Raw genomic sequence first — 21,529 nt, 5'->3', positions numbered from 1 at the left:
GAGGAAAAGTTCACTCTTCAATTACATTTAAAATTCTATTTTCTTATGAATATATGGGGGGAAAAAAGAGATATTAAAAATAATCTATTCATGGTTTTATGAATTATTTTCAGGCTCAAAAAGGAAAATCGATTCAATATCGATTATTCGGTTTACCCAGCCCTAGTATTTTCATGAAAGTATGTCAAAGGAGTGTTTGTAATAGAAAAAGAAAAAAAGATTAATATGTCTCCTCTGTGATGTCACTTCTTTAATCTGGCGGATGTGGCTTGCTTGGACCCTAATTGTTTTTGCCCACTCAGAGAAACCTTACACACTCAGTAGATTACAGTGAATCAATATACAGTTCTGCTTGGAAATTTACATTATGAGCACAACTGTAGATAGAACATTTTGTGAAATATTTTCTCACGAAAAACAATATTAATGTACAGTATATCTTTAAGTTACTGTGTCTTGTATAGTAGTATTGTTTTCCAGGTCCAATATAGTTATGAAAATATTGACACTCTTATATGGTAGCGCTGGAACATGTTGCATTAAAGACATTTTCAAAACTTGCATCTGAATGTATCATTCATTACTCACGTCACTGTTCTCATTTGTTTATTCTCATAATGTCTCCGCTTTTGATACCTGCACTTCACTATCTTGTCACATGCCATAATAGGACCTAGGCTAAGATGTTATCACTCAGTTGGTAGCAATGTTCACCTCTGCCTTATATTAAGTGGAGGTGACATAAGGTGTTAATATCCGTTACTTCCTGACATATAATCCAATCACTCTTGGGGGTACTACTTTAGAATGACTCATTAATTAATGAAGCTGCTTGAGCGAACACTTTTATGACTAAACAAGAGCAGCAGTGTGAATATACGTAGACGGCATACCAGATTTCCATGGATACAAGGGAGTAACTTGGCAACCATTGTGCTTGTCTGTCGTCATAGAAAGATCTGTTTCAGGGCCCTTACTAGATTAACAGCCTGGTGGGCTGTTAATCATGGAGGTATTTCATGACCCAATCTTTAGGTACATGTGAAATCTTAGCTAATGTCAACAGGAAGAGAGAATCAAGTTCCTTGTGGTTGTTTTATTCTGAAATGTTGGTCTCTTCAACAGTTACTTATCAATGCAGGTGCTTATCTTCAATGGTGACAGACAGTAAGTACAGAGTCCAAGAACATAAAAGTATACAAGAATTGGGAACTTTTTTTTTTTTCTAATAAAACAATTATGTAAACAAAATTCAGACGACAAGCTTAGACAGTCATCCATAGAATAAAGTGCAATTTCTAAACTGTTGTGGCTTTAATAGATATATTTGCACGTTTCAATTTTAGCCTTTTAAAAGGGTGTAGCTGCGTGCAACTGCAGCATTTGATGTTCATTTTTACTGATTGTTTATTTTTGAGTAGTTTACTACCTCAAAATATAGTTCTGATTACTTGTATAGTTAACCACCTCAGTTATTTGTTATTGAAGTTTGCTATGTGTGTTTTTACCAGACAACCAAAAATGTTGTCATGTGGTCATTTTTGTATGGTGTATTTTTAATTTTTGTTATTTATAATTTATTTGCATGTGAAAAAGTGATTGTCATTTTTTCATTTTCTGATTATTAATGATCATAATAGTATTTAATTGATTATTTATTTGGGGTTATGTTAATAAATATATTTTTCTATGCATTTGTCTTTTTTTTTTTCTTTTTTTTTTTTTTTTATCTCTGTGGTATCAAAAATGGTATTAACTATTTTCCTGGGTATCGATATCAAGTTTGAAGTTTTACTATCATGACAACCCAACCAGAAAGTAAAAACACTCCCACAGATTGTTCGGAATTTCGTTTACCTGCCGATTGAGTAGAAGCACTTGTGGTTAAAGAAAAATTGTGGCAGAATTTTACTTTCTAGACCTGGATTTGACACTTCTGGGTATTATTCCAAGCTTACATCACAAGTCAAAATGGTGGTCAACTCAGTGAAAGGAAGCTCTCCTCTCATTGAAAAACATTGGACTTTGGATTATTGTTATTTGATATGTGCTGATTATTTTGATTTTAAAATGTGGTGAAATATCTTTTGACTACTGCCTGGTTTGCATGCTATCCTGCACAGGCAAAAACAATACAATACATCATTTGTTTACGCCGTGCAAGGAATCATTTGCATTGCATTGCATTGCGGAAATGCCCGGATGTTCGTAATTGTCAAGAGGCTAAATGTTGTGGAAAACAAGAAATCAACTGGTTTTCTCAAAACAGAGTGAGGTCTTGTCTCATAAAAATGGCCTTGAAGCAGTTGATATAAAAAAAAAACATGTTTTGTACCAATCGTATAGCCTAAAATATATTCTTAGGTTTACTTCTTTTATCGTTTTTTTTTTTTTTTTTTTTTTTTTTTTTTTTTTTTTTTTTTAGCAATATAGACTTTTGAGTTGAGGAACTCCTCTAGTTGTTGATTTTCTCTTTTTTTATCAGATTAAAATGTTGACTATCACATGTAGACAGAGATGTGTGGGTGCTAATCAGTTTCCTGAGGACTTTGTTTGTGGTTTTGCTTGGTGCAAGCCACCCCCTCTCCTTTTTCATTTTTTTTCTGGCATCTCTCCTTGTCTATTCAAGGATCAATTTGTCTTTGTGTGAAATAGTCGGCCAAGACATGGGTAGGTGAACCGTACACAAGTATGAATTTATCTGGACCGTCAGATAAGTGAGTTTGTCCCTCCCATGACTGACAACGCACCGTTCAGTGACGTCAATTCTGCTGGCGGCAGCAGGTGAGAGTCAAGCATCGCGTCTTCGCGCAAGCCAACGAGTAGCTGAGCGCAACCATGGGAAAACTGCAAGAATTTGACATCACTTTCGCTAACAACAAGGTGGTTTACAGTCCGGGAGAGTCTATCGGCGGAACTGTCAAAATACGAATCAGCAACTCGCTGCAGTACAAAGGTAATGTCTGCTCGAACATGAACATGTTGTTAAAGGAGAGAGTGTTGAAGCGCGCATGGATACACGAAACAGGGCAAACTTTACTGTTGAGGCGGAAATGTGGAAGAATACAACACAGTGTTGTTGGGCTGCAATGCGTTTAAAATACCTTCAGAACGTTGTAGAATGTTGTGTTTTCACCTTTTTGTTTCCCCTTATATGGCTTCAGAGCAAGTCGGTGTTGTTGTCGAGACGCGTGAAAACCACATCCTAGACTACATCCTGCTTGATACATGCTTACACTTGTTGTGTTAACATGACTAACTTGTTTGGCTGTGGGACTTGGACTAACAGTCCTTATCAAATAGAATAGTGGGTGGTAGCGTACACGGGATGTGCATTTGAAATAGTTGTCTGTCAGAAACGTGAAGAAGTGAATTGAATTCAGGTCATCTGACAATGATGGGATTCAAATAGAAGAGTAAAGGAGGTCTCAGTAGTTGTCCTTGAAATGAACAATAGGTCCATTGTTTGGAAATGATCCTTTGGGGTATTTTGTGACAATCGAGGGCATGCTTTCAACATCAAAAGAAAGCTGTGTATTATTATTTTTATTTTTATTTTTTAAAGCGAGAAATCCACTATTTGGGAATTGCTCGTCAAACAAAATACTCAAAAGTATCTTGCCAAACTTTGTTTGTTTAAAGGCTGGACCGAATCTCCAGTTTGTTGACATTGTCATGAAAAAACAAATTCATGACACCTGCTTAATCAATGCCTCTATAAGCAAAGAAACTATACCTCTGAGTCACGTATCTCAGAATGGGATTGGTTTAAAAAAAACAAACAAACAAAAAAAAACGTATATGAAGTTGATCAAAACTTCTGATTCCAAATCACTTTTATGCAAACAGGGCCGTCACACAGGATGTCAACATATTGCACAAGTCCTGAATAACAGTAATTGGTAATAAACAAGTGGTTCACATGGCTGACTTTTATGTAGCCAATGTGGGATCAATTCCCCCTCGACCATATGTGTGAAATTATGTGAGTGTTAACAGTTGTCTGACTAATCTGGGTGTAGTCTGCCTTTCTGCCATGTCAGTTCTGAGATAGTTGGAGGTACTCATGAAGTGACTCACCTTCACAATTGTCTACTATCTTGCTTGTAAAACATTGTCTGATTTCTTGATGCCTACACAGGTTTCGGACAAAAATGTAATGGTTTGGAGAAGTGGGGGGCAATTAATAAGAAACAAATAAGAACAAAACATATGTAGCCTCAATTTTATTCAAACCAAATCTTCCTGGCCCTCTTTCCTTCACCAGATTTAACAGGAAACGCCCACATTTAAGCACACAAGAGACTATGACTATACGATTTTTCTTTTTTTCTTTTAAATGTGTTTTTTTTTGTGGGTTTATGCTGGCTTCAAAAGGAACATTATTCATGGTATTTAGAGAAATTGTGTGCTCATTTCATTACAACTACAAATGAGTAATGGATGGTTGTTGATAAAATGCCAATAAGGCAGCAAGCAGCAGTTGTGTGTGTTGCACTGTGTTTTCTTAGGCGCCGCACTAGATGAGATATTTACAATTCATTGGACAGGGCGAGCAAAAACAGAATTCTCCCATTACCACATCCATCTCTTGTTGATCGCTTATTTGAATACAGGTGAGATGACAAATTTGTCTGTAATCCTCAGAAGTGCATTCAGTGGGAGATGTCTAGTTAGTTAAATTGTAATCTGCCACGGACCTCAACAGTACTATTGTAAATATAAAAAAAATTAAAAAATAACGTACTTTCACATTGATTTAGGAGATGTTTTCATCTGTCAGGAGTTTACATGTTCTCCCAGTGTTTGTGTGAGTTTTCTCCCATCTGCCAAATGCATGATAGTTTAATTGAATACTCTAAATTATCCACAGGTGTTCATGTTTTTTTTTTTTTTTATCAATATGTTCAATAGCACTTTTTCATAGAGATACCAGTACGAGTCAACTCATCACTGACTAATCATCATGAGTAGTCACCGACACTAATACCAAGTACCGATACCACTAGTACTTTAGATGTATAACATTTTCCCATAAAAACAATGGCAAACTATTTTAAATAAAGACATGTATACCAATATAGCATTTTTCTTAACATTGCATGAATTTTTTTTACAATTTTCTATTCTTCAAATATCTAATTTGTTGAGTTCCTGATCAAACCACAACAGGGTGGCTGGGTACCAATACCTTGAAATAAGGTCATGTATCGGCCTGATATCGATACCTGATATGAGTAAATTCCAAGTCTATATGTACCCTGTTATTGGCTAGTGAGCAGTCCAAAGTGTACCACGCTTCCCAAGTCAGCTGGGATAGGTGCTATACCCTTGTTACCCTATCGAGTATAGGTGATATACAGTAAAAAAAATAAAAAATAAAATACAATATTAATAATTATAATACTTGGATAAAACACCAACAATTTAACATCTGTGTCACGGTTCCGGTGCGGGGTGGGGACCCAAATGCAGAAAAACAAAAGGAGTGAGTTGGCAAAGTTTTATTGCAATAGTGGACGGCCAGAAAGTGGTTGCAGTCCGTTGGGTGCTGGGGGCTGGTTCTGGTTGGCGAGGCGTGTGTCAAGGTCGGGGTCTGCGGGCAGGACGACAGGCTGAAAAGGAGGACGGAAATGCGAGTCAGAAAAGGTAAGTAAAAGTTGATTTCAAGGTCTAGCTGGATGTACAAACTCGTTCAGGAGTTGTGACGATCTGGCGGTGTGGTGGAGTCAGAGGCTGGCTTAAGTAGGCTGCTGATTAATTGGACACACCTGCTGCTTGACTCCAATGCACCACACCTGGAAGACACACGCACACTCAGCGGGCTCGGCCCGCAGGCCTGACAGTACCCCCTCCCCCACGAGCACCACCAGGTGCAGAACGGCCCAGGCGACCAGGATGGGCACGATGGAAGTCGCGGATCAGCGACTTGCACAGGACCTGGCGAGCAGGGATCCAGCTGCGCTCTTCCGGTCCGTAACCCTCCCAGTCTACCAAATACTGGAGGCCGCGACCGCGGCGACGAACGTCCAGGAGGCGGCGTACCGTGTAGGCGGGATGTCCATCAATTATGAGAGGAGCTGGCGGTGGCGGCACAGGTGGGGACAGAGGGCTAGATGAAACAGGTTTTATCTGAGAGACATGAAAAGTGGGGTGAACACGGAGAGAGGTTGGGATCTTGAGACGCACAGCACAGGGATTGATCACAGCCGCAATCTCAAAGGGGCCGATGAAACGAGGGGACAGCTTCTTGGATTCCGCCTTTAGCGGGAGGTTCCTCGTACTTAGCCACACCTTCTGGCCGACAGCATAGGAGGGTGCAGGAATGCGGCGACGGTTGGCGTGTACCTGTATCCTGGCAGATGACCGGAGTAAGGTGAAGCGGGCTTGCCTCCAGACCCTGGAGCATAGGCGCATGTGGCTTTGCACAGATGGAACGGAGAGGTCAGGGACCTGAGAGGGAAACAGTGGTGGTTGGTAGCCCAGAGAACATTGAAAAGGGGACAAACCTGAGGAGGCGTTGGGCAGGGAGTTATGGGCGTACTCTACCCAAGCGAGCTGAGTGCTCCATGAAGCGGGATGGGACTGTGAGATGCAGCGGAGGGTGGTCTCCAGTTGCTGATTGGTACGTTCACATTGACCATTAGTTTGTGGATGGTAACCGGACGAGAGGCTTAGGCCAATGCCTAATGCAGCACAAAAGGCCCTCCAGACCTGTGAAGTGAACTGGGGCCCCCTGTCCGACACAATGTCTGAAGGGATGCCATGTAGACGGAAGACATGTTGGACTAACTGGTCAGCGGTTTCCTTGGCAGTTGGGAGCTTGGGAAGAGCAAGAAAGTGGGCTGCTTTGGAAAATCTGTCAACAATGGTGAGAACTACTGTGTTACCTCTTGACGGCGGAAGTCCGGTAACAAAGTCCAGGGCAATGTGGGACCACGGGCGTTTGGGAATAGGAAGCGGGTGGAGCAGGCCAGAGCTAGGTTTGGAGGAGGTTTTGTTCTGGGCACATACCGTGCATGCCGAGACGAACGAGCGGGTGTCCTCCTCCATCGTGGGCCACCAAAAATTTTGGCGGAGGAAGGCCAGCGTCCTGCGGATTCCCGGGTGGCAGGTAAGTCGCGAGGAGTGAGCCCACTGTAGAACCTGGGAACGGACAGGGTCAGGGACAAACAGGCGGTTCTGCGGAGCCCGGGGGGGTACAGTCAGTCCAACCTGGGCCCTCCTCACCAGGGCTTCAATTTCCAAAGTGACAGACCCAATAAAACAGGTGGAAGGCAGGATAGGGCCGGGATCTGACCTGGTGCCCTCTGCTGCAAACTGGCGGGATAGGGCATCCGGTTTTGTGTTCTGAGACCCTGGGCGGTAGGACAGGGTGAATGCGAACCGATCAAAGAATAAGGCCCACCTGGCTTGACGTGAGCTTAGTCTCTTAGCAGAGCGGATGTACTCCAGATTCTTGTGGTCTGTCCATACAACGAATGGCTGCTCGGCCCCTTCCAGGAGGTGTCTCCATTCCTCCAATGCCGCCTTCACCGCCAGGAGTTCCCGGTCACCAATTCCATAGTTCCTCTCGGCTGGAGAGAGCCTGCGGGAATAGAAAGCACACGGGTGGACCTTACCATCCTCCAGAGACCGCTGGGACAAAACCGCTCCGACCCCCACCTCCGAGGCATCCACCTCAACTATGAATTGCCTCTGCGGATCTGGATGGACAAGCACAGGAGCAGTGGTGAACATACGTTTGAGCTCGCTAAAGGCCAGGGCAGCTTCCTCAGACCACTTGAAAGGCACCACGGTGGACGTAAGGGCGGTAAGAGGAGCTGCTGCACGACTGTAGTCCTTGATGAATCGGCGATAGAAGTTGGCAAAACCAAGGAAGCGTTGCAGCTCCCTTCTGGATGTGGGTCTGGGCCATTCGGTGACTGCAGTCGTCTTGGCGGGGTCCATTTGGAGCCGTCCCTCAGCAATTACATAGCCCAGAAAGGTGGTCTTTGTTACATGGAAGTCACACTTTTCAGCTTTCACGAAAAGCTTATTTTCAAGGAGTCTCTGGAGAACTTGGCGTACGTGTTTCTTATGTTCGGAGTCAGAACTTGAGAAAATCAAGATGTCGTCAAGATATACAAAGACGAACCTCCCAATCATGTCACGCAGAACATCATTGACCAGGGCCTGGAAGACAGCGGGGGCGTTAGTTAAGCCAAAAGGCATGACCAGATATTCGTAGTGCCCTCTATGTGTGTTAAATGCTGTCTTCCATTCGTCGCCCTGCCGGATACGGACAAGATGGTAGGCCTGGCGCAAGTCCAACTTGGTAAAAATGGTGGCTCCATGAAGAGGTGAGAATGCGGAGTCCATCAGGGGCAGGGGATATTTGTTCTTTATGGTGATGTCATTCAGACCACGATAGTCTACACAAGGGCGGAGCGTCTTGTCTTTCTTGTCCACAAAGAAAAACCCAGCTCCCACTGGTGACGAGGAGGGCCGGATAATACCTGCTGCCAGTGATTCGTTGATATAGGAATCTGCTGCTTCTCTCTCCGGCCGTGAAATGTTGTAAAGCCGGCTTCGTGGAAGTGGCGCTCCGGGCTGGAGGTCGATAGCGCAGTCGTATGGTCGGTGAGGGGGCAGAGAGGAAGCATGGTGTTTGCTGAAGACCAATGCAAGGTCGTGATAATCAGCAGGGACGCCGGACAGGTCGGGTGGTTCTTGTTGGTTTTGGCCACTGGGTGGCACAACAGCAGACAGCAAGCAATTTCCATGGCAGTAATTGCTCCAAGAAATGATGTTGGGCACTGTCCAGTCAATATGTGGGTTGTGGAGCTTGAGCCATGGCATGCCCAACACTATGGGAACTTGGAGGGAGTCAAATACATGTAAACTGATTACCTCTTGGTGATTACTCGAGAGCTTGAGTACAACTGGTACTGTTTGTTGTCTGACATGGGAGATCAGTGCACCGTTTAGGGCTGTGGCATCCAAAGGAGTGGTCAAGGTTTGCAGGTCTATAGCCATTTGTTCTACCAGTCGGTGATCAATTAGGTTCTCATCGGCTCCGGAGTCTACAAGGGCAGACACGGGCAGAGACATATTACCCCAGCAGAGGGTGGCAGAGAGCATAAAACGGTTAGAAGCAGGGGAACTCATAACGGGACTCACCAATACGTTCCCCATTACTGGTGAGTCAGTCCTTTTGGCCGGGAGGGGCACTGAGAGATGTAGTGGCCGCTGGCTCCACAGTATAGGCACAGGTTAGATGAACGTCTGCGCGCCTTCTCCAGGTCCGACAGACGAGCTCGTCCCAGCTGCATAGGAACGCTGCCGGTGTCTGGGGACGGGCCCGAACCGGAAGCCGGAGCCGGTGGCATTGGAGGTGGATCAAACATGGATGGCCCGGCAATGGGCGGGAACATGGGCGGAGTCTGTGGTTTGGCATGACGCTCTCTTTTGCGCTCCCGGAGGCGACAATCAAGCTTTATGGCTAAGTCAACGAGCGAGTCGAGACAGCTCGGATCATCCCTCGAGGCCAATTCGTCCTTGATGTTTTCATTTAATGCTCCCCGGAAGACTTCCTGGAGCGCTTCATCATTAAAGTTGCTCTCAGCGGCGAGAGTCCGGAACGAAACTGAGAACTCTGCCACGCTACGAGCACCCTGTCGTAGCGACATGAGGCGTCTTGCAGCCTCCCTCCCACGGACCGGGTGGTCGAAGACCTTCCTCATTTCTTTCGTAAAGGCGGAATAGGTTGTGCAAGCAGGGGACTGTTTGTCCCACTCCGCAGTGGCCCATGCTAGAGCCGCGCCCCGGAGGCAGCCTATGAGGTAAGCTATCTTAGCGTGGTCGGAAGCATATGACAGAGGCTGCTGACTGAAGACTAGAGAACACTGGACTAGAAAGGGACGGCAAGCTCCTAAATCACCATCATAAGGGGCCGGTGTGGGCACGTACGGTTCTTTAATGACATGGGGAGGAGGTGCGGCGGGCGTGGCAGGTGTAGCTGCGGATTGTCTTTGTGTCTGAAAGGCCGCATGTTGCTGTTGGAGGGTCGTGAGGGCTTGTGAGAATTCACGTACCTGTCCAATCAAAAAGTTCAGGGCGTTGTCATGTTGGTCCAAAAGCAAGCCTTGTCCGGTCAGGGTCTGACGAACGGAATCGTTCTCTGCTGGGTCCATGGCTGGCCAGATCGTGCTGTCACGGTTCCGGTGCGGGGTGGGGACCCAAATGCAGAAAAACAAAAGGAGTGAGTTGGCAAAGTTTTATTGCAATAGTGGACGGCCAGAAAGTGGTTGCAGTCCGTTGGGTGCTGGGGGCTGGTTCTGGTTGGCGAGGCGTGTGTCAAGGTCGGGGTCTGCGGGCAGGACGACAGGCTGAAAAGGAGGACGGAAATGCGAGTCAGAAAAGGTAAGTAAAAGTTGATTTCAAGGTCTAGCTGGATGTACAAACTCGTTCAGGAGTTGTGACGATCTGGCGGTGTGGTGGAGTCAGAGGCTGGCTTAAGTAGGCTGCTGATTAATTGGACACACCTGCTGCTTGACTCCAATGCACCACACCTGGAAGACACACGCACACTCAGCGGGCTCGGCCCGCAGGCCTGACAATCTGGTGAAATTACAATATTGCACAGTATATTAAATAGGGGTGTGCCAAAAAATCGATTCATAAAAAATCGAGATTCTCATTTATTAATCGAATCGATATTATTATTATCCAAAAATCGATTTTATTTAAATTAGAAAAGAAGAAGAAAAGGAAAAGGCAGTTGTAGCCCACATTCTGTTTTTGTGGAAAAAGGCACTTACAATACAAAATTAATGTTAAAAAAAAAAAAAAGACACTTTTATATCTCTATTTGTCATTTTGTCTGGCAAAGCAGACTGGAGTAGATCATGACAATGTTGTGCATATCTGTAAATTGAAGCAGAAATCATTTGTCAATCAAATAATTTTGAATCGAAAATCGTTTGAATCGAGAATCGAAAATCGATTCTGAATCGAATCGTAGACCCAAAAGTCGTAATCGAATCGAATCTTGATTGATTAATTTATAAATTTTTAATTTATTAATTTATATAGTGATAATATGTCTGAATCACATACATCCTGCAGTCCTCTGACCTGTTCACGGAGGTATTCGAGTTAAGCCGCATTGCACTCCATTTCAGGCTTTCAGAATTAATGTGCTGTAATTGCTGAGCCTGCATTTTGTGTTTGATGCCATAGCGCCTCTTAAGCATGACTGCTGATTATTCAATCGCCAAGAATGCTTGAATCATGCTGAGCCAAGAAAAGAGCTCGATCCATGTTGTGTCCACACCGTTTGCATTTTGCAGCTGGCTTGGTGAGTGTGCCTGGACAGTTATTGAAATAGGTCTTTGCTTTACCAGGGCCGGATCATTCAGTGAGATGACAGGAGGACGAGCAATAGCGTTTAAACATAGATGGAATTAGACCACTAATGTGCACTAAGAGGGGGCAAGCCCTCATAACACGGAAGCTCCGTATATCATTTCCAGACTCAAGATGGTTCACTGGCAGCAGAGAATTAGTTGCTGAGGGCACAAGAAGGTGGATTGTGAATGTATATTGTGGTGTCTGTGCTGTGCTGTCTTTTGTGTGTGAGACACACTCGATATTTTAGACCAAATTTACTGCCTCACTGTATTATTGATGATAACACCATTAGACAGGATTTCTATGGATTGTCCTTTCAGAGTCGAAACCGTCATAGTTACAAATTGAACATGTGCCGTAGTTGTGTTACTCGTATTGTGATGTTGATGATCAGTGTGATCAAATGTATTGCTTGGATGTCATCAAATCGCAGTTCAGACTTTTCTGTGTGGAGTTTTCCTCTTCTCCTGGTGCACTAGGGTCAGGGCACAGACTGCAACCTCCCACAACAGTACAACTACAGTCTATATTGCATATTTATTTGACTTCAAGCCAATCGTTAACTTGTGAATGCAAACAATTATTTCAAGCTTGACCCAAGGAGAAAGGAGCAGACCTAATTCATCATCTTCGATTTGTCTAATAGAAAAGTATTTTGAGCCGTTGGAATGGCAATGGCTGTAAGTACTGTTTAGCCCTTTTAAAATTGCAGTGAATTTATGTCAGTGTTTGAAAAGCTGTATAATAAAGCTGAGTTGAGTTCTGATCAAATGCACATTGAATTATCCTATTACCGTACATTGGCCCAGAAAGGTGCAGTATACTGCTTTAGTCATGCTCTCTAGGGGGGGCAGTGCGGTGCGCTCATATGGATAACGCACATATATTTGATGAAAAGATAAAGAACCTCTCATTTTAACTGCAGCAAGAATGGATGCCTGTGAAGTGTGAAATTATGTTTGCTATTTACAGAAAATGTTTAAACTCCAACATCAATGCTATTAATTAGCAGCTTTATACAAGCATACATTGAGTCTGTTTGAAGAACAGTTTGCTATCTGTCAAACTGCACGATGTATGTTTGCGAACCTGACGGGAGAGCGCATTCGATGTAACAATATCCAAACATCACAATATATTATCACAATATGAAGGTCACGATACGATAATTATTACAATGTTGTGGTGAGGTAGAAAAAAGGTCACAATATTGTAAAAAGAGCTCATACTAAAAAACAAAACAAAAAAACAAATACAATATTGTATTTTTGTACATTACGTTCAATTGCATATAAACAGCCTACAATCTCGAATAACACTTACTTGCTAATGCACGCACACATTGAGTTCCTCCACATATTGACTTGCTTCACATACATATTACGTTCCCCTTCATCTGATTAGTGTGGATTTTAAACATAGAAGGGCCAAAACATGCCATATGAAAATTAAACTGCATAAAAAACTAGCCACCAGAGGGTGCTAGAACTACAGAAATGGAAACCAACCTGACTTTTTAAAAAGATGTGCTGCTTTTAATATTGTGACATGACGACGATGATATATTGTGGAAATTTTAATATCGCATTATCACAATATTGCTGCTGTCGTTACAACACTCGAAAAGGTTTGACCCTCAGTGGGATACGGGCTTTACCACACTCACCATTGACGTTAGCTAGCCTCAGCCTTCTTAGACTTTGTACAAAGATAGCATAGGTAGTATTTTGTAAGTGATTGTACTAATGATGTCATTAAAAAAAATTGCCATACACTTGAGGCACCGCTGCTGATTTGCTACATGGGCCAAACACCAGTTGATTGCGGCGAGGCGTCCGTGTCCAAAGCACGTGAGTCGCGATTAGTCAACCACAAGCTATAACCGTCATAGCACAGTTGGTTCAACGCCTGCCCTCTGATATTTCACGAGGAATAACTTCACACCAGTCAGTGTACCGTGTCCAAAGATGCACCACAGTCTGAATATTTGCAGCAACTTCACACTCTCTCACCGTAAAATTAATATCCATGCATCTTTGACCCCCCACAACCAACAGTCTCGCTCCTCTGCCAGTAATTTAGGTCTGTTGTAAGAAGATTCCCGCTCACTCCCTTTGTTAAGCAGAGACACAGCCCCGCAGCCACTTTCAACACTGCCCTATTTATGCAGTAAAATGAGACTGCAAAGAGGATGTGAGCATTCTGTGGAAACAGAACAAAATGTTGATTATTCCCTGTTAACAACAACATTAAAAAAGACCATTATTTGTGTATGAATGTTCTTCTTTCTAAATACATTACAGTACTTTTGAGATGCATAGCAGTGACTCACTGCAGACTATTTTATATTTTTATTTATTTTTTTTACTAGGAGCGTATTAACACCCCAACTGGAAAAGTTATGGTTTAAGTGATGGTAACAAGGCTGAATTGTGGAGCAGAAATTTTTCAGCAACAACAAATATCCAAGAAGAGCAATTATATTACAAAATAAAATAAAATAAGTAAATTCACTGGATGCACTGGCATTGTAGCTGCACTGTCTCAAATTTTAGATCGCCATTTTGGGGCAGTATGGAGCCCTGGGTAGCTTTATTTATGTAGCACATTTCACTTAAGGTAACTCACTGTGCTTCATATAATTAAAAGCACATTAGAAGACGCAGTTACAATCAAGAGTTAAATGTATTTTAAAGATGAGGTCCGGAGTTTTGACCGTTTCTGTTTGTAAACAAACAATTCAAAATGGACCCCTCCCATGGCTCAACCTACATGAGCTCAATGTTCACGCCCCCTGCCTCTGACCACACTCAGTGATCGCTGACAGGGTTAATAGCTCAAAACAACATTAGCCTTTTCGTTTAGCTTCAGCTTCAATGCCAGGTGTAAATATAAGGACATGAGAAAAGGTCGACCCTCGTTCTATATTGCCGAGTTACCCTTGTCAAAGTGACTAAGCCTAGCATGTCGCTAAATCAGCAAGCTAACATTTTATTTTCTGTTTGTCACTTACCTGTCTAAGCAGGCCAACTCTGCGTCACTCTTCAGCCCAAGCCGCTCCTAAGGCCTCGGAAGCGAGTAAATGCAATCCCAAGATTTACTCTTGCTTTCAACCGTGCATGGATTGTTAATGCTACTTATCGGTAACGCATTGACCGACAGTCCATTCATGTGTAAGTACGTGCGTGCTGGCTCCAGGTGGAGGAGTGGAACCGTCACTTGCCTTCGGTGCCGGTTGGCGTGGGTTCACTTCTCCGCCTGGGAGACCATCTAGCTTACGTGATGTGAGTGAGTGAATGAGTGAGTGAGTGAGTGAGTGAGTGAGTGAAAAAATAAAATAAAAATCCGTGTGCGTTGTCAAGTTGCGGCGGGAGTGACGTCATGCAGCCGACAAATTCGTCCGGCCCCGTCTGACTATAGTGAGTGGAACGCCCCCGGACCCCCCCGCTCTGTGATTGGCTGAAGGGTAAACAACTGTCTATCCACAGAAACTTCCCGCTGTTGACAAAACAAAACAAAAAATGGCAAAATACAGACTGAGGGGTGGGGGTAGAGGAAAAAAATCACCACCACACATTAACAGAAGCCCAGAGGTGTAGATTGAGAAGAAGTTCATGTGTATTCATCCTGTATTTATATAGTGCATTTTCCTGAGTGAAAACGGGAGACCGTGCCTTTAAAACAAAGTAAAGAAATAATAAGTATCTTACTAATATTATTAAAAGAGCATGCAGTACAAGAACCATATTTTGGAAAACATGATTTTAAAAATGCTTTGAATGACCTTAGTCATAGGTATGGTATGTTGTGAATCTTTATTTGTTCAAATTATTCAGTATGATAATGAAGGACACCAGCAAATAGACGCAGATACTATTATATACAAATACAGTGGAAAAAAAACATGCTTTTTAAGGGTGATTTGGGGGCGGGGGCTCTTATAATGTATAAGGGAGAGAATATTATTTACAAGAAATTATGGTAGTGTGCAACAAAATGTGCAGATTACATACTACATGGCCGCTAGTTGTTTTATGATGTAACTTTTTCAGGGATAAACCTCTTAACCCTGCATGCAAACATGCAAGGATTTGTGTGAGTTGTGTGCGTATGTGTGTGTGTATTGTGCATACAGATGTGCTTGTCTCTCATCCATTTAGAGTCCAATCTGACTGCATTGCTCAGCAAATAAGAACAAATTAAGGGTACCCTGCATTTAAGGAGTTTTCCGGAGTGTTTTTGTTTCCTAAAAATAGTTTCTGAAGAGCTGTATTGTACAGCAGACTTACCACATTCTTTACGATAATATCCTGTTTTTTGTTTGGGTGATGGCGCTTGAAACTTCTTTTGTTGTGTATTCAAAACACCATTATCAGCTCTTTGAATCAAAATATGTGCCTGTCAATGAAAGGTTGGCTTACATGTTATTAGGCATTTACTGTAAGTGTTAATTCATTGAACATATGCAAAACGATACTTTTTTTTTTTTTTACAGTAATGACAACTTCACATTTCGGACAGAAAACTATTTTGTCTATGAATTGGACTTGACTACTTGTTGTTCTTGGTTCTTCGTCCAGGGAGACGCTACAAGTAGTTGATCACACCATCGCTTATGCGGTATCTCTTTAGTTGACATGCCACCCTGCTGCATGATCGCCTCCGTCGCTACTTTATGATGTTAAAACTTTTGTGCGTGTCTGATAACTCGTGGGGCGGCTGCCTCCGGCCCGGCCTTGTGACGCAAGGGGAGTTAATCATCCATGTCTGAGCATAATTTGCATAGTTCCTACCAGGAAAATACACACTGGTTATGTAGTATCTATGTGTAGTATCGGAGCATTTTTATGAGTATTGTGTACTGTAAAAATGTACAGTATTGACACTGCATAGTATTAGTAACAGTGCAAACTTAGACACAACCCTGTCCACAACCCCATCAAACACCTTTGGAATAAAGTCAAATGGAGAGGCTGACCTAGCAGAATTATTTTATTGCTCCTTTTGTGTGAACTTTTGACCCCAGGACTTTCTGTGCTACAGTTCAATTATTCAATAAATATGCATTTGAATTACTAGCGACAGGCAATGCTAACTAACAACAGTGGGGCCAAACAGGTAAACACTTTAACAGGAAAATATGCCCTGAAGGATGGAATTCCTGCAATGGGTGAATAGTTTTTGTGACAAAGAAAAAGAGCTCAACAAGCTCAGGCTGGTCAAAAAGCCCTCGTAACATTTAGAGGCCAACGTGTGTCAATCGGTCGGATATTTTAAACGTAAGAATGTTCCTTTCATGGTATTTTAACACATTCGCTGCCATTGACGGCAAATGACGTCAAATGATGCATTTTTGCTGGGCTGGCAGTGAATGTGTTAATCAGGCACCAGTCTGTGTGGCTGTGTGTGGAAAGTAGTAGTTTTGATAGTAATTAGAAGATACCCAGTGTACACCTATTTCAGTCAAGTATTTAACTACCATCTAGAAAAAAAATCAAAAACAAAACTGTTGACGACATCCTCTCTGACGGTTAGTAGCGCTAGGATTGTCTCTGCTCGCGTACACTCTCACTGAAGCATAAAGAGGATTTGGATGAACTCCAATGTGTTGGTAACAAATCCAGCTGGCTGCTGAGTCAGAGCATGTTCGACACACAGCATCCTGAGCACTGGTGAGAGACAGTCTCCCTGCAGATTGTACGGTTCATTGTGGGGCTCCGAGTTGATATTTGTGTGCCACCATGTTCCACTTCCAGCTGATCTAAGCTCACTGTGTGTTCTCTGTTGTGCAGCTACATGAAATTATGTTATTTAAGCATCCCAAATCAATTTTTACATATTTTGACTGTCATGTTTCGGTTCGGTGGGGTTGGGTTTTTGTTGTATTTTGGGTGCTCATGTTGTCTTTTGTCTGGTTCGTCTTCCTGGTCTCGTTATCGTTAAGCTTGTCCACCTGCGTGTGTCTTCCATTCCCAGTATGTGCGATCAATCAGTGCCCTCAGCCTAATTGTGTTTCCCAGGTGTGTCTTGTTAGTGTCTCGTTAGTGGTGTATTTAGTCAGTGTTGTTTGTTCACGCGGCGTGGGGGCATTGTCTTGTCTTGGCGTGCTGTGTTGGTTGCTGTCAAGTCAAGTCAAGTCAAGTCAAGTCAAGTCAAGTCAAGTCAAGTCAAGTCAAGTCAGGTCAAGTCAAGTCAAGTCAAGTCAAGTCAAGTCAAGTCAGGTCAGGTCAGGTCAGGTCAGGACAAGTCAAGTCAGGTCAAGTCAAGTCAAGTCAAGTCAAGTCAAGTCAAGTCAAGCCAAGTCAAGTCTTCTCACGTCCAAGTCGAGTCTTTCCACGTCCAAGCTAAGCTTCCACGTCCCAGCCAAGTCTTGGTGCCCAGTCCTCTGACGTCCCATCCCGTCTTTTATGTATTCATTGACAGTAAAGTTCCTCATATAGCCATCCCTGTCTGTCTCCCTGTAATGTTTCTCCGCCATTGGGTAAATCTTCCCTCACCCACTCGCACCACCCATGGTGAGAATAACATGCTTACTACAATGTTTGCAGTTTTTAACATTGCTGCTTTTTACTAATTGACCTACCAGTTTCAAGATGCAGCATCTATTGTAATGCTGCGTTCGAGGATGGTCGGAAGTCGTATTTATCCGAGTTGTTTTCCCCAGTTCCGACCTGAAAGCTTTCAAGGCGAAAGTAAACAACCAAAATGGCGATGATAAATTGTTTTTTTATCTTGGTCCTTAAAACTCATTTTGCTTTCTCGCAATTTTGCTCTATTTATTGTTTTTCTCTTATTCCATAGGCATTTCATAAATGTCATTATTCAAACAAATGTGTCAAGTTTGTCAATGTCCATCTGGCTTCTCTAGCTCCCTGAGTATGTCAAGATGGTGCCCATTATTTATCTGTAGACAGACAGTCTCTGCTGAAATCCCCTCAGACAGGGAAATGTATTGTTTCTTCTCGGATGTGAACAGATTGTTGCCACAGTTACCTTGAAAAAGTAACCTTGCCGAACATAAAATTGCCTATCGAGATTTTTTCTTTAAACAGCGATGTTTAGGAATGACATTTCTTTTATCATTAAAATTAAAGACAATTTTTTTTTTTTTTTTTTTACTTAACATAAGTATTTTTATTTAAAACAACACGTCTTTAGTTGCTATGTGTTTTACTGAAATAAGATAAATAAATAAATAAATAAATAAAGCCTTTCTAAACTTTACATACATATTTTTTAAGGCAGTCTGTTTTGGCCTGAAATACTGTAAACTGTTAATGGCAAAAATAACATTTACAGTACAATACACATTTCTATGATAAAATATGAGGAACTCGTACAGTAAATTGAGGACCTCATGCAGAAAATATATATATGTTTAGACTGGGGTAAGGCATTACTTTCTTTCTTTAATTGCGTGTCTTCATTTGTCTGCATTATTAGAGGACTCAACTATGTTCTGTGCTTTTGTTGTCGGTTCTCCCACCTTCCTGAAATTGTGCCAACAATCTGGCGAGGCCATCTGCCTCCTTGTGTGTGCCCATGTTTTGTTTTTTTGTTTTTGTTTGTTTTTAGCGAGACTCGCGTAATTCAAAGCTGCAAAGGAATGCTTGGTCAATTGTTCTTTCACATTGCATTTTTCAAATGATGCTGGTGTAGCCCCTTCAGACCTGCATTTTTTTTCTGCTGGGCAAAATTTCGTTCTTTCTTTCTTTTATTTTTTGCTGATTTTGACTGTTTTCCCACATAAGAACAACATGAAAATTTTGGGGGAGTCATCTCATGTTTTTAGTTATAGTGGACGCCAAGATAGTATGGCTGTAACGTGTTGTAAACTTACCAATCTTATATGCAACATTTTCAACATGAACATCATGCAAATCAACATGCGATTGTGATTGGTTAGTTAAGATCCAATCATGACCCAGAAGTGCTGACATGTGTTTTATTGGTTTAGAGTAGGCCTAATCTAAATCATATTGAACATCTGTGGGAATAACTCAGACATACAGCTGTGAGAAGGTGCCTTTCAAACCTGAGACAGCTGGTGCAGTTTACTCATGAGGAGTAACAGGTGCACAAGTGTCATTTGGAATTACAGGAGTATACTACCAATATTGTCCATGTCTGTAACGGTTGAGTATCTTTGATAGCTGTGAATTTTTTTTATACCCATATTCAAGGTTAGGACTGAGGTTAAAATAAATATTGGGAATTATCTTTTCATACTGCTGCTTGGCTGCCTCTCTGTTTAATCCTCTAGCTGCTGTCAGACTGTGTGTGTTTGTGTTTGTGTATTTTATCAGATGGTTTTCATATCCTCACAGACAGAAAGGTCGATGAGAGATGACACAGAAAGGCTGTTATCACACTGCAGATGTACTTCATAACCAAACACTCCAGATGTTTTGGTCTTTCGTGCTGCTCTGATTGATCGGCCAGCAATCGTGATCGGCTGATTTCCATGAAATGTATGTTATCGGCCGTGTGACGCCGTCAGTGCCTTTCATTGTCGATCACAAAAAACAATAGTTTGCAGCTACTACTTTCATCAATATGTGCCAGTAATACATGTGATCAAAATCGGTATCAGGCAATCTCACTTGTGGATCATCACTATCGGAATCTGCTGATCGGAACACCCCTAGTCTATACAGTATACCTCAATCAAATGTGATATTGATTGAATAGTGTGGAATGTTGCAAAAGCACCCTTTAGATTAGAAAAGAGCAAGTCTCTTATAATAAGTGTGGAAATTACAAATTAGATCTCAATCACAACATATTTTTATTGTTTTTTCTCTCTTTTCGCAGCCATCAAGGTGAACTGTCAGGGCTCGTGTGGGATCTCCAACAAAGTGAATGACACTTCATGGACTATTGAGGAGCAGTACTTCAACAGCACTTTGTCTGTTGCTGACAAAGGTGATTGAAACGTCTTTCTAGCATTTTTTGTGTGTGTGTGCCTTCATTAACAGGCATAATTTCATTATTAGAAATGGGAGTTAATCCAGCATGCACAAAATGTTACAATTGTTTACAGATCTACATCATGGGCATCAATAGATCTGTTAATAAATGTTAAAGATGATGCATCATTTTCATATAATTGAATCAATAATTTTCCTTTTGAGATTCAATTGATTAATTCGTATAGTCTGACACATTTGTTTTGGCCTGTCCGGGACGTTTCTGGGCGGAGACTCAACGTTTTCCCTCGACTATCAGTGGCATATGCTAAAATCGCTATGTGAACCCTTGCTCCTGATTGGTGGACTGGTTTCACGCTAGTTCCTGGTTGGCTGCTGTCCTCGGCTTCCTCGAGCGTCAGTTTTGAATGTTCACTTGTGTCATACCTTAAATTATTGGCAGTTTTCTCATTCAATCAGTAATACTTGTTAGGCTACTTTGAAACCCCCCCAAAACAAAACACTTTAAACATTAAACACCAAAATGTATTAAATGTACAGTATTATTATTTTTGACATTGTAAAAGCATTGCATAAATATACAATTATTCCAAAATATTGCTATGCAAAATTGTATTATTCTAGCAGCAGTTACAGTTGGACACAGTCTGGACTGCCGTTGATTGGTTCAGTTTGCTGTCTATATTGTAAACGGATTAATGGGCTGCTCTGTCTGAATTAGGAGGCTAGCCTATTTTGGTGAATGGAGGTAAATATACTGCATTTGCCCCAAAAGATGCCAGCCCACCGGGCAACTGTCTGTATGTCAGATGGCCAGTCCAGCCCTGGTTGTACAGGTTTAAAAAAAAAAAGAAAGAAAGAAAGAAAGAAAGAAACTGCACATTTGTAAATAAATGAGAATTGGAGCAATAATACAACCCAATCAAGCCGTCAGTATGCACTCCTAACAGAGCAGCACATAAATAATGCATGACACAGCCTCTCTCTGTCCTCCCCTTTATCGCTGCAGTTTTTCCGTCTCTCAATCTCTTTCGAAAATGGCCTGCTTTGCCCCAAGGACTGAGCAGCGTAAGCACAGCCAGACAAGTAAGGTGAATAACTTGCACACAGATATCACTGCTACATCCTCTTAAGCCAAAAAATAAAATACATAATAAAATGTCCATTGTGGACAAGGATGACTAATGTGGTGCCTGGAAAAATGA

At 42.2% G+C, this 21,529-nt stretch overlaps 1 protein-coding gene across 1 annotated transcript in view; it reads left to right on the top strand.

Annotated features, from left to right (window-relative positions):
* The first annotated feature begins 2,683 nt into the window (after nucleotides 1–2,683).
* Nucleotides 2,684–21,529, top strand: part of arrdc1b (arrestin domain containing 1b) — a 34,714-nt gene continuing 15,868 nt past the window's right edge. The window contains exons 1-2 of the mRNA XM_077497974.1: nucleotides 2,684–2,956; nucleotides 20,209–20,319. Of these exons, the coding sequence (XP_077354100.1) occupies nucleotides 2,839–2,956; nucleotides 20,209–20,319 (229 nt within the window). The 5' untranslated portion in view covers nucleotides 2,684–2,838. The remainder of the gene's footprint in view (nucleotides 2,957–20,208; nucleotides 20,320–21,529) is intronic.

The sequence above is a fragment of the Festucalex cinctus genome, chromosome 15, assembly GCF_051991245.1.
Source record: "Festucalex cinctus isolate MCC-2025b chromosome 15, RoL_Fcin_1.0, whole genome shotgun sequence".
Classification (NCBI taxonomy): Eukaryota; Metazoa; Chordata; class Actinopteri; order Syngnathiformes; family Syngnathidae; genus Festucalex; species Festucalex cinctus.
Note: the sequence above shows the minus strand (reverse complement) of the source record. Positions and strands in the feature narration are given on the sequence as shown.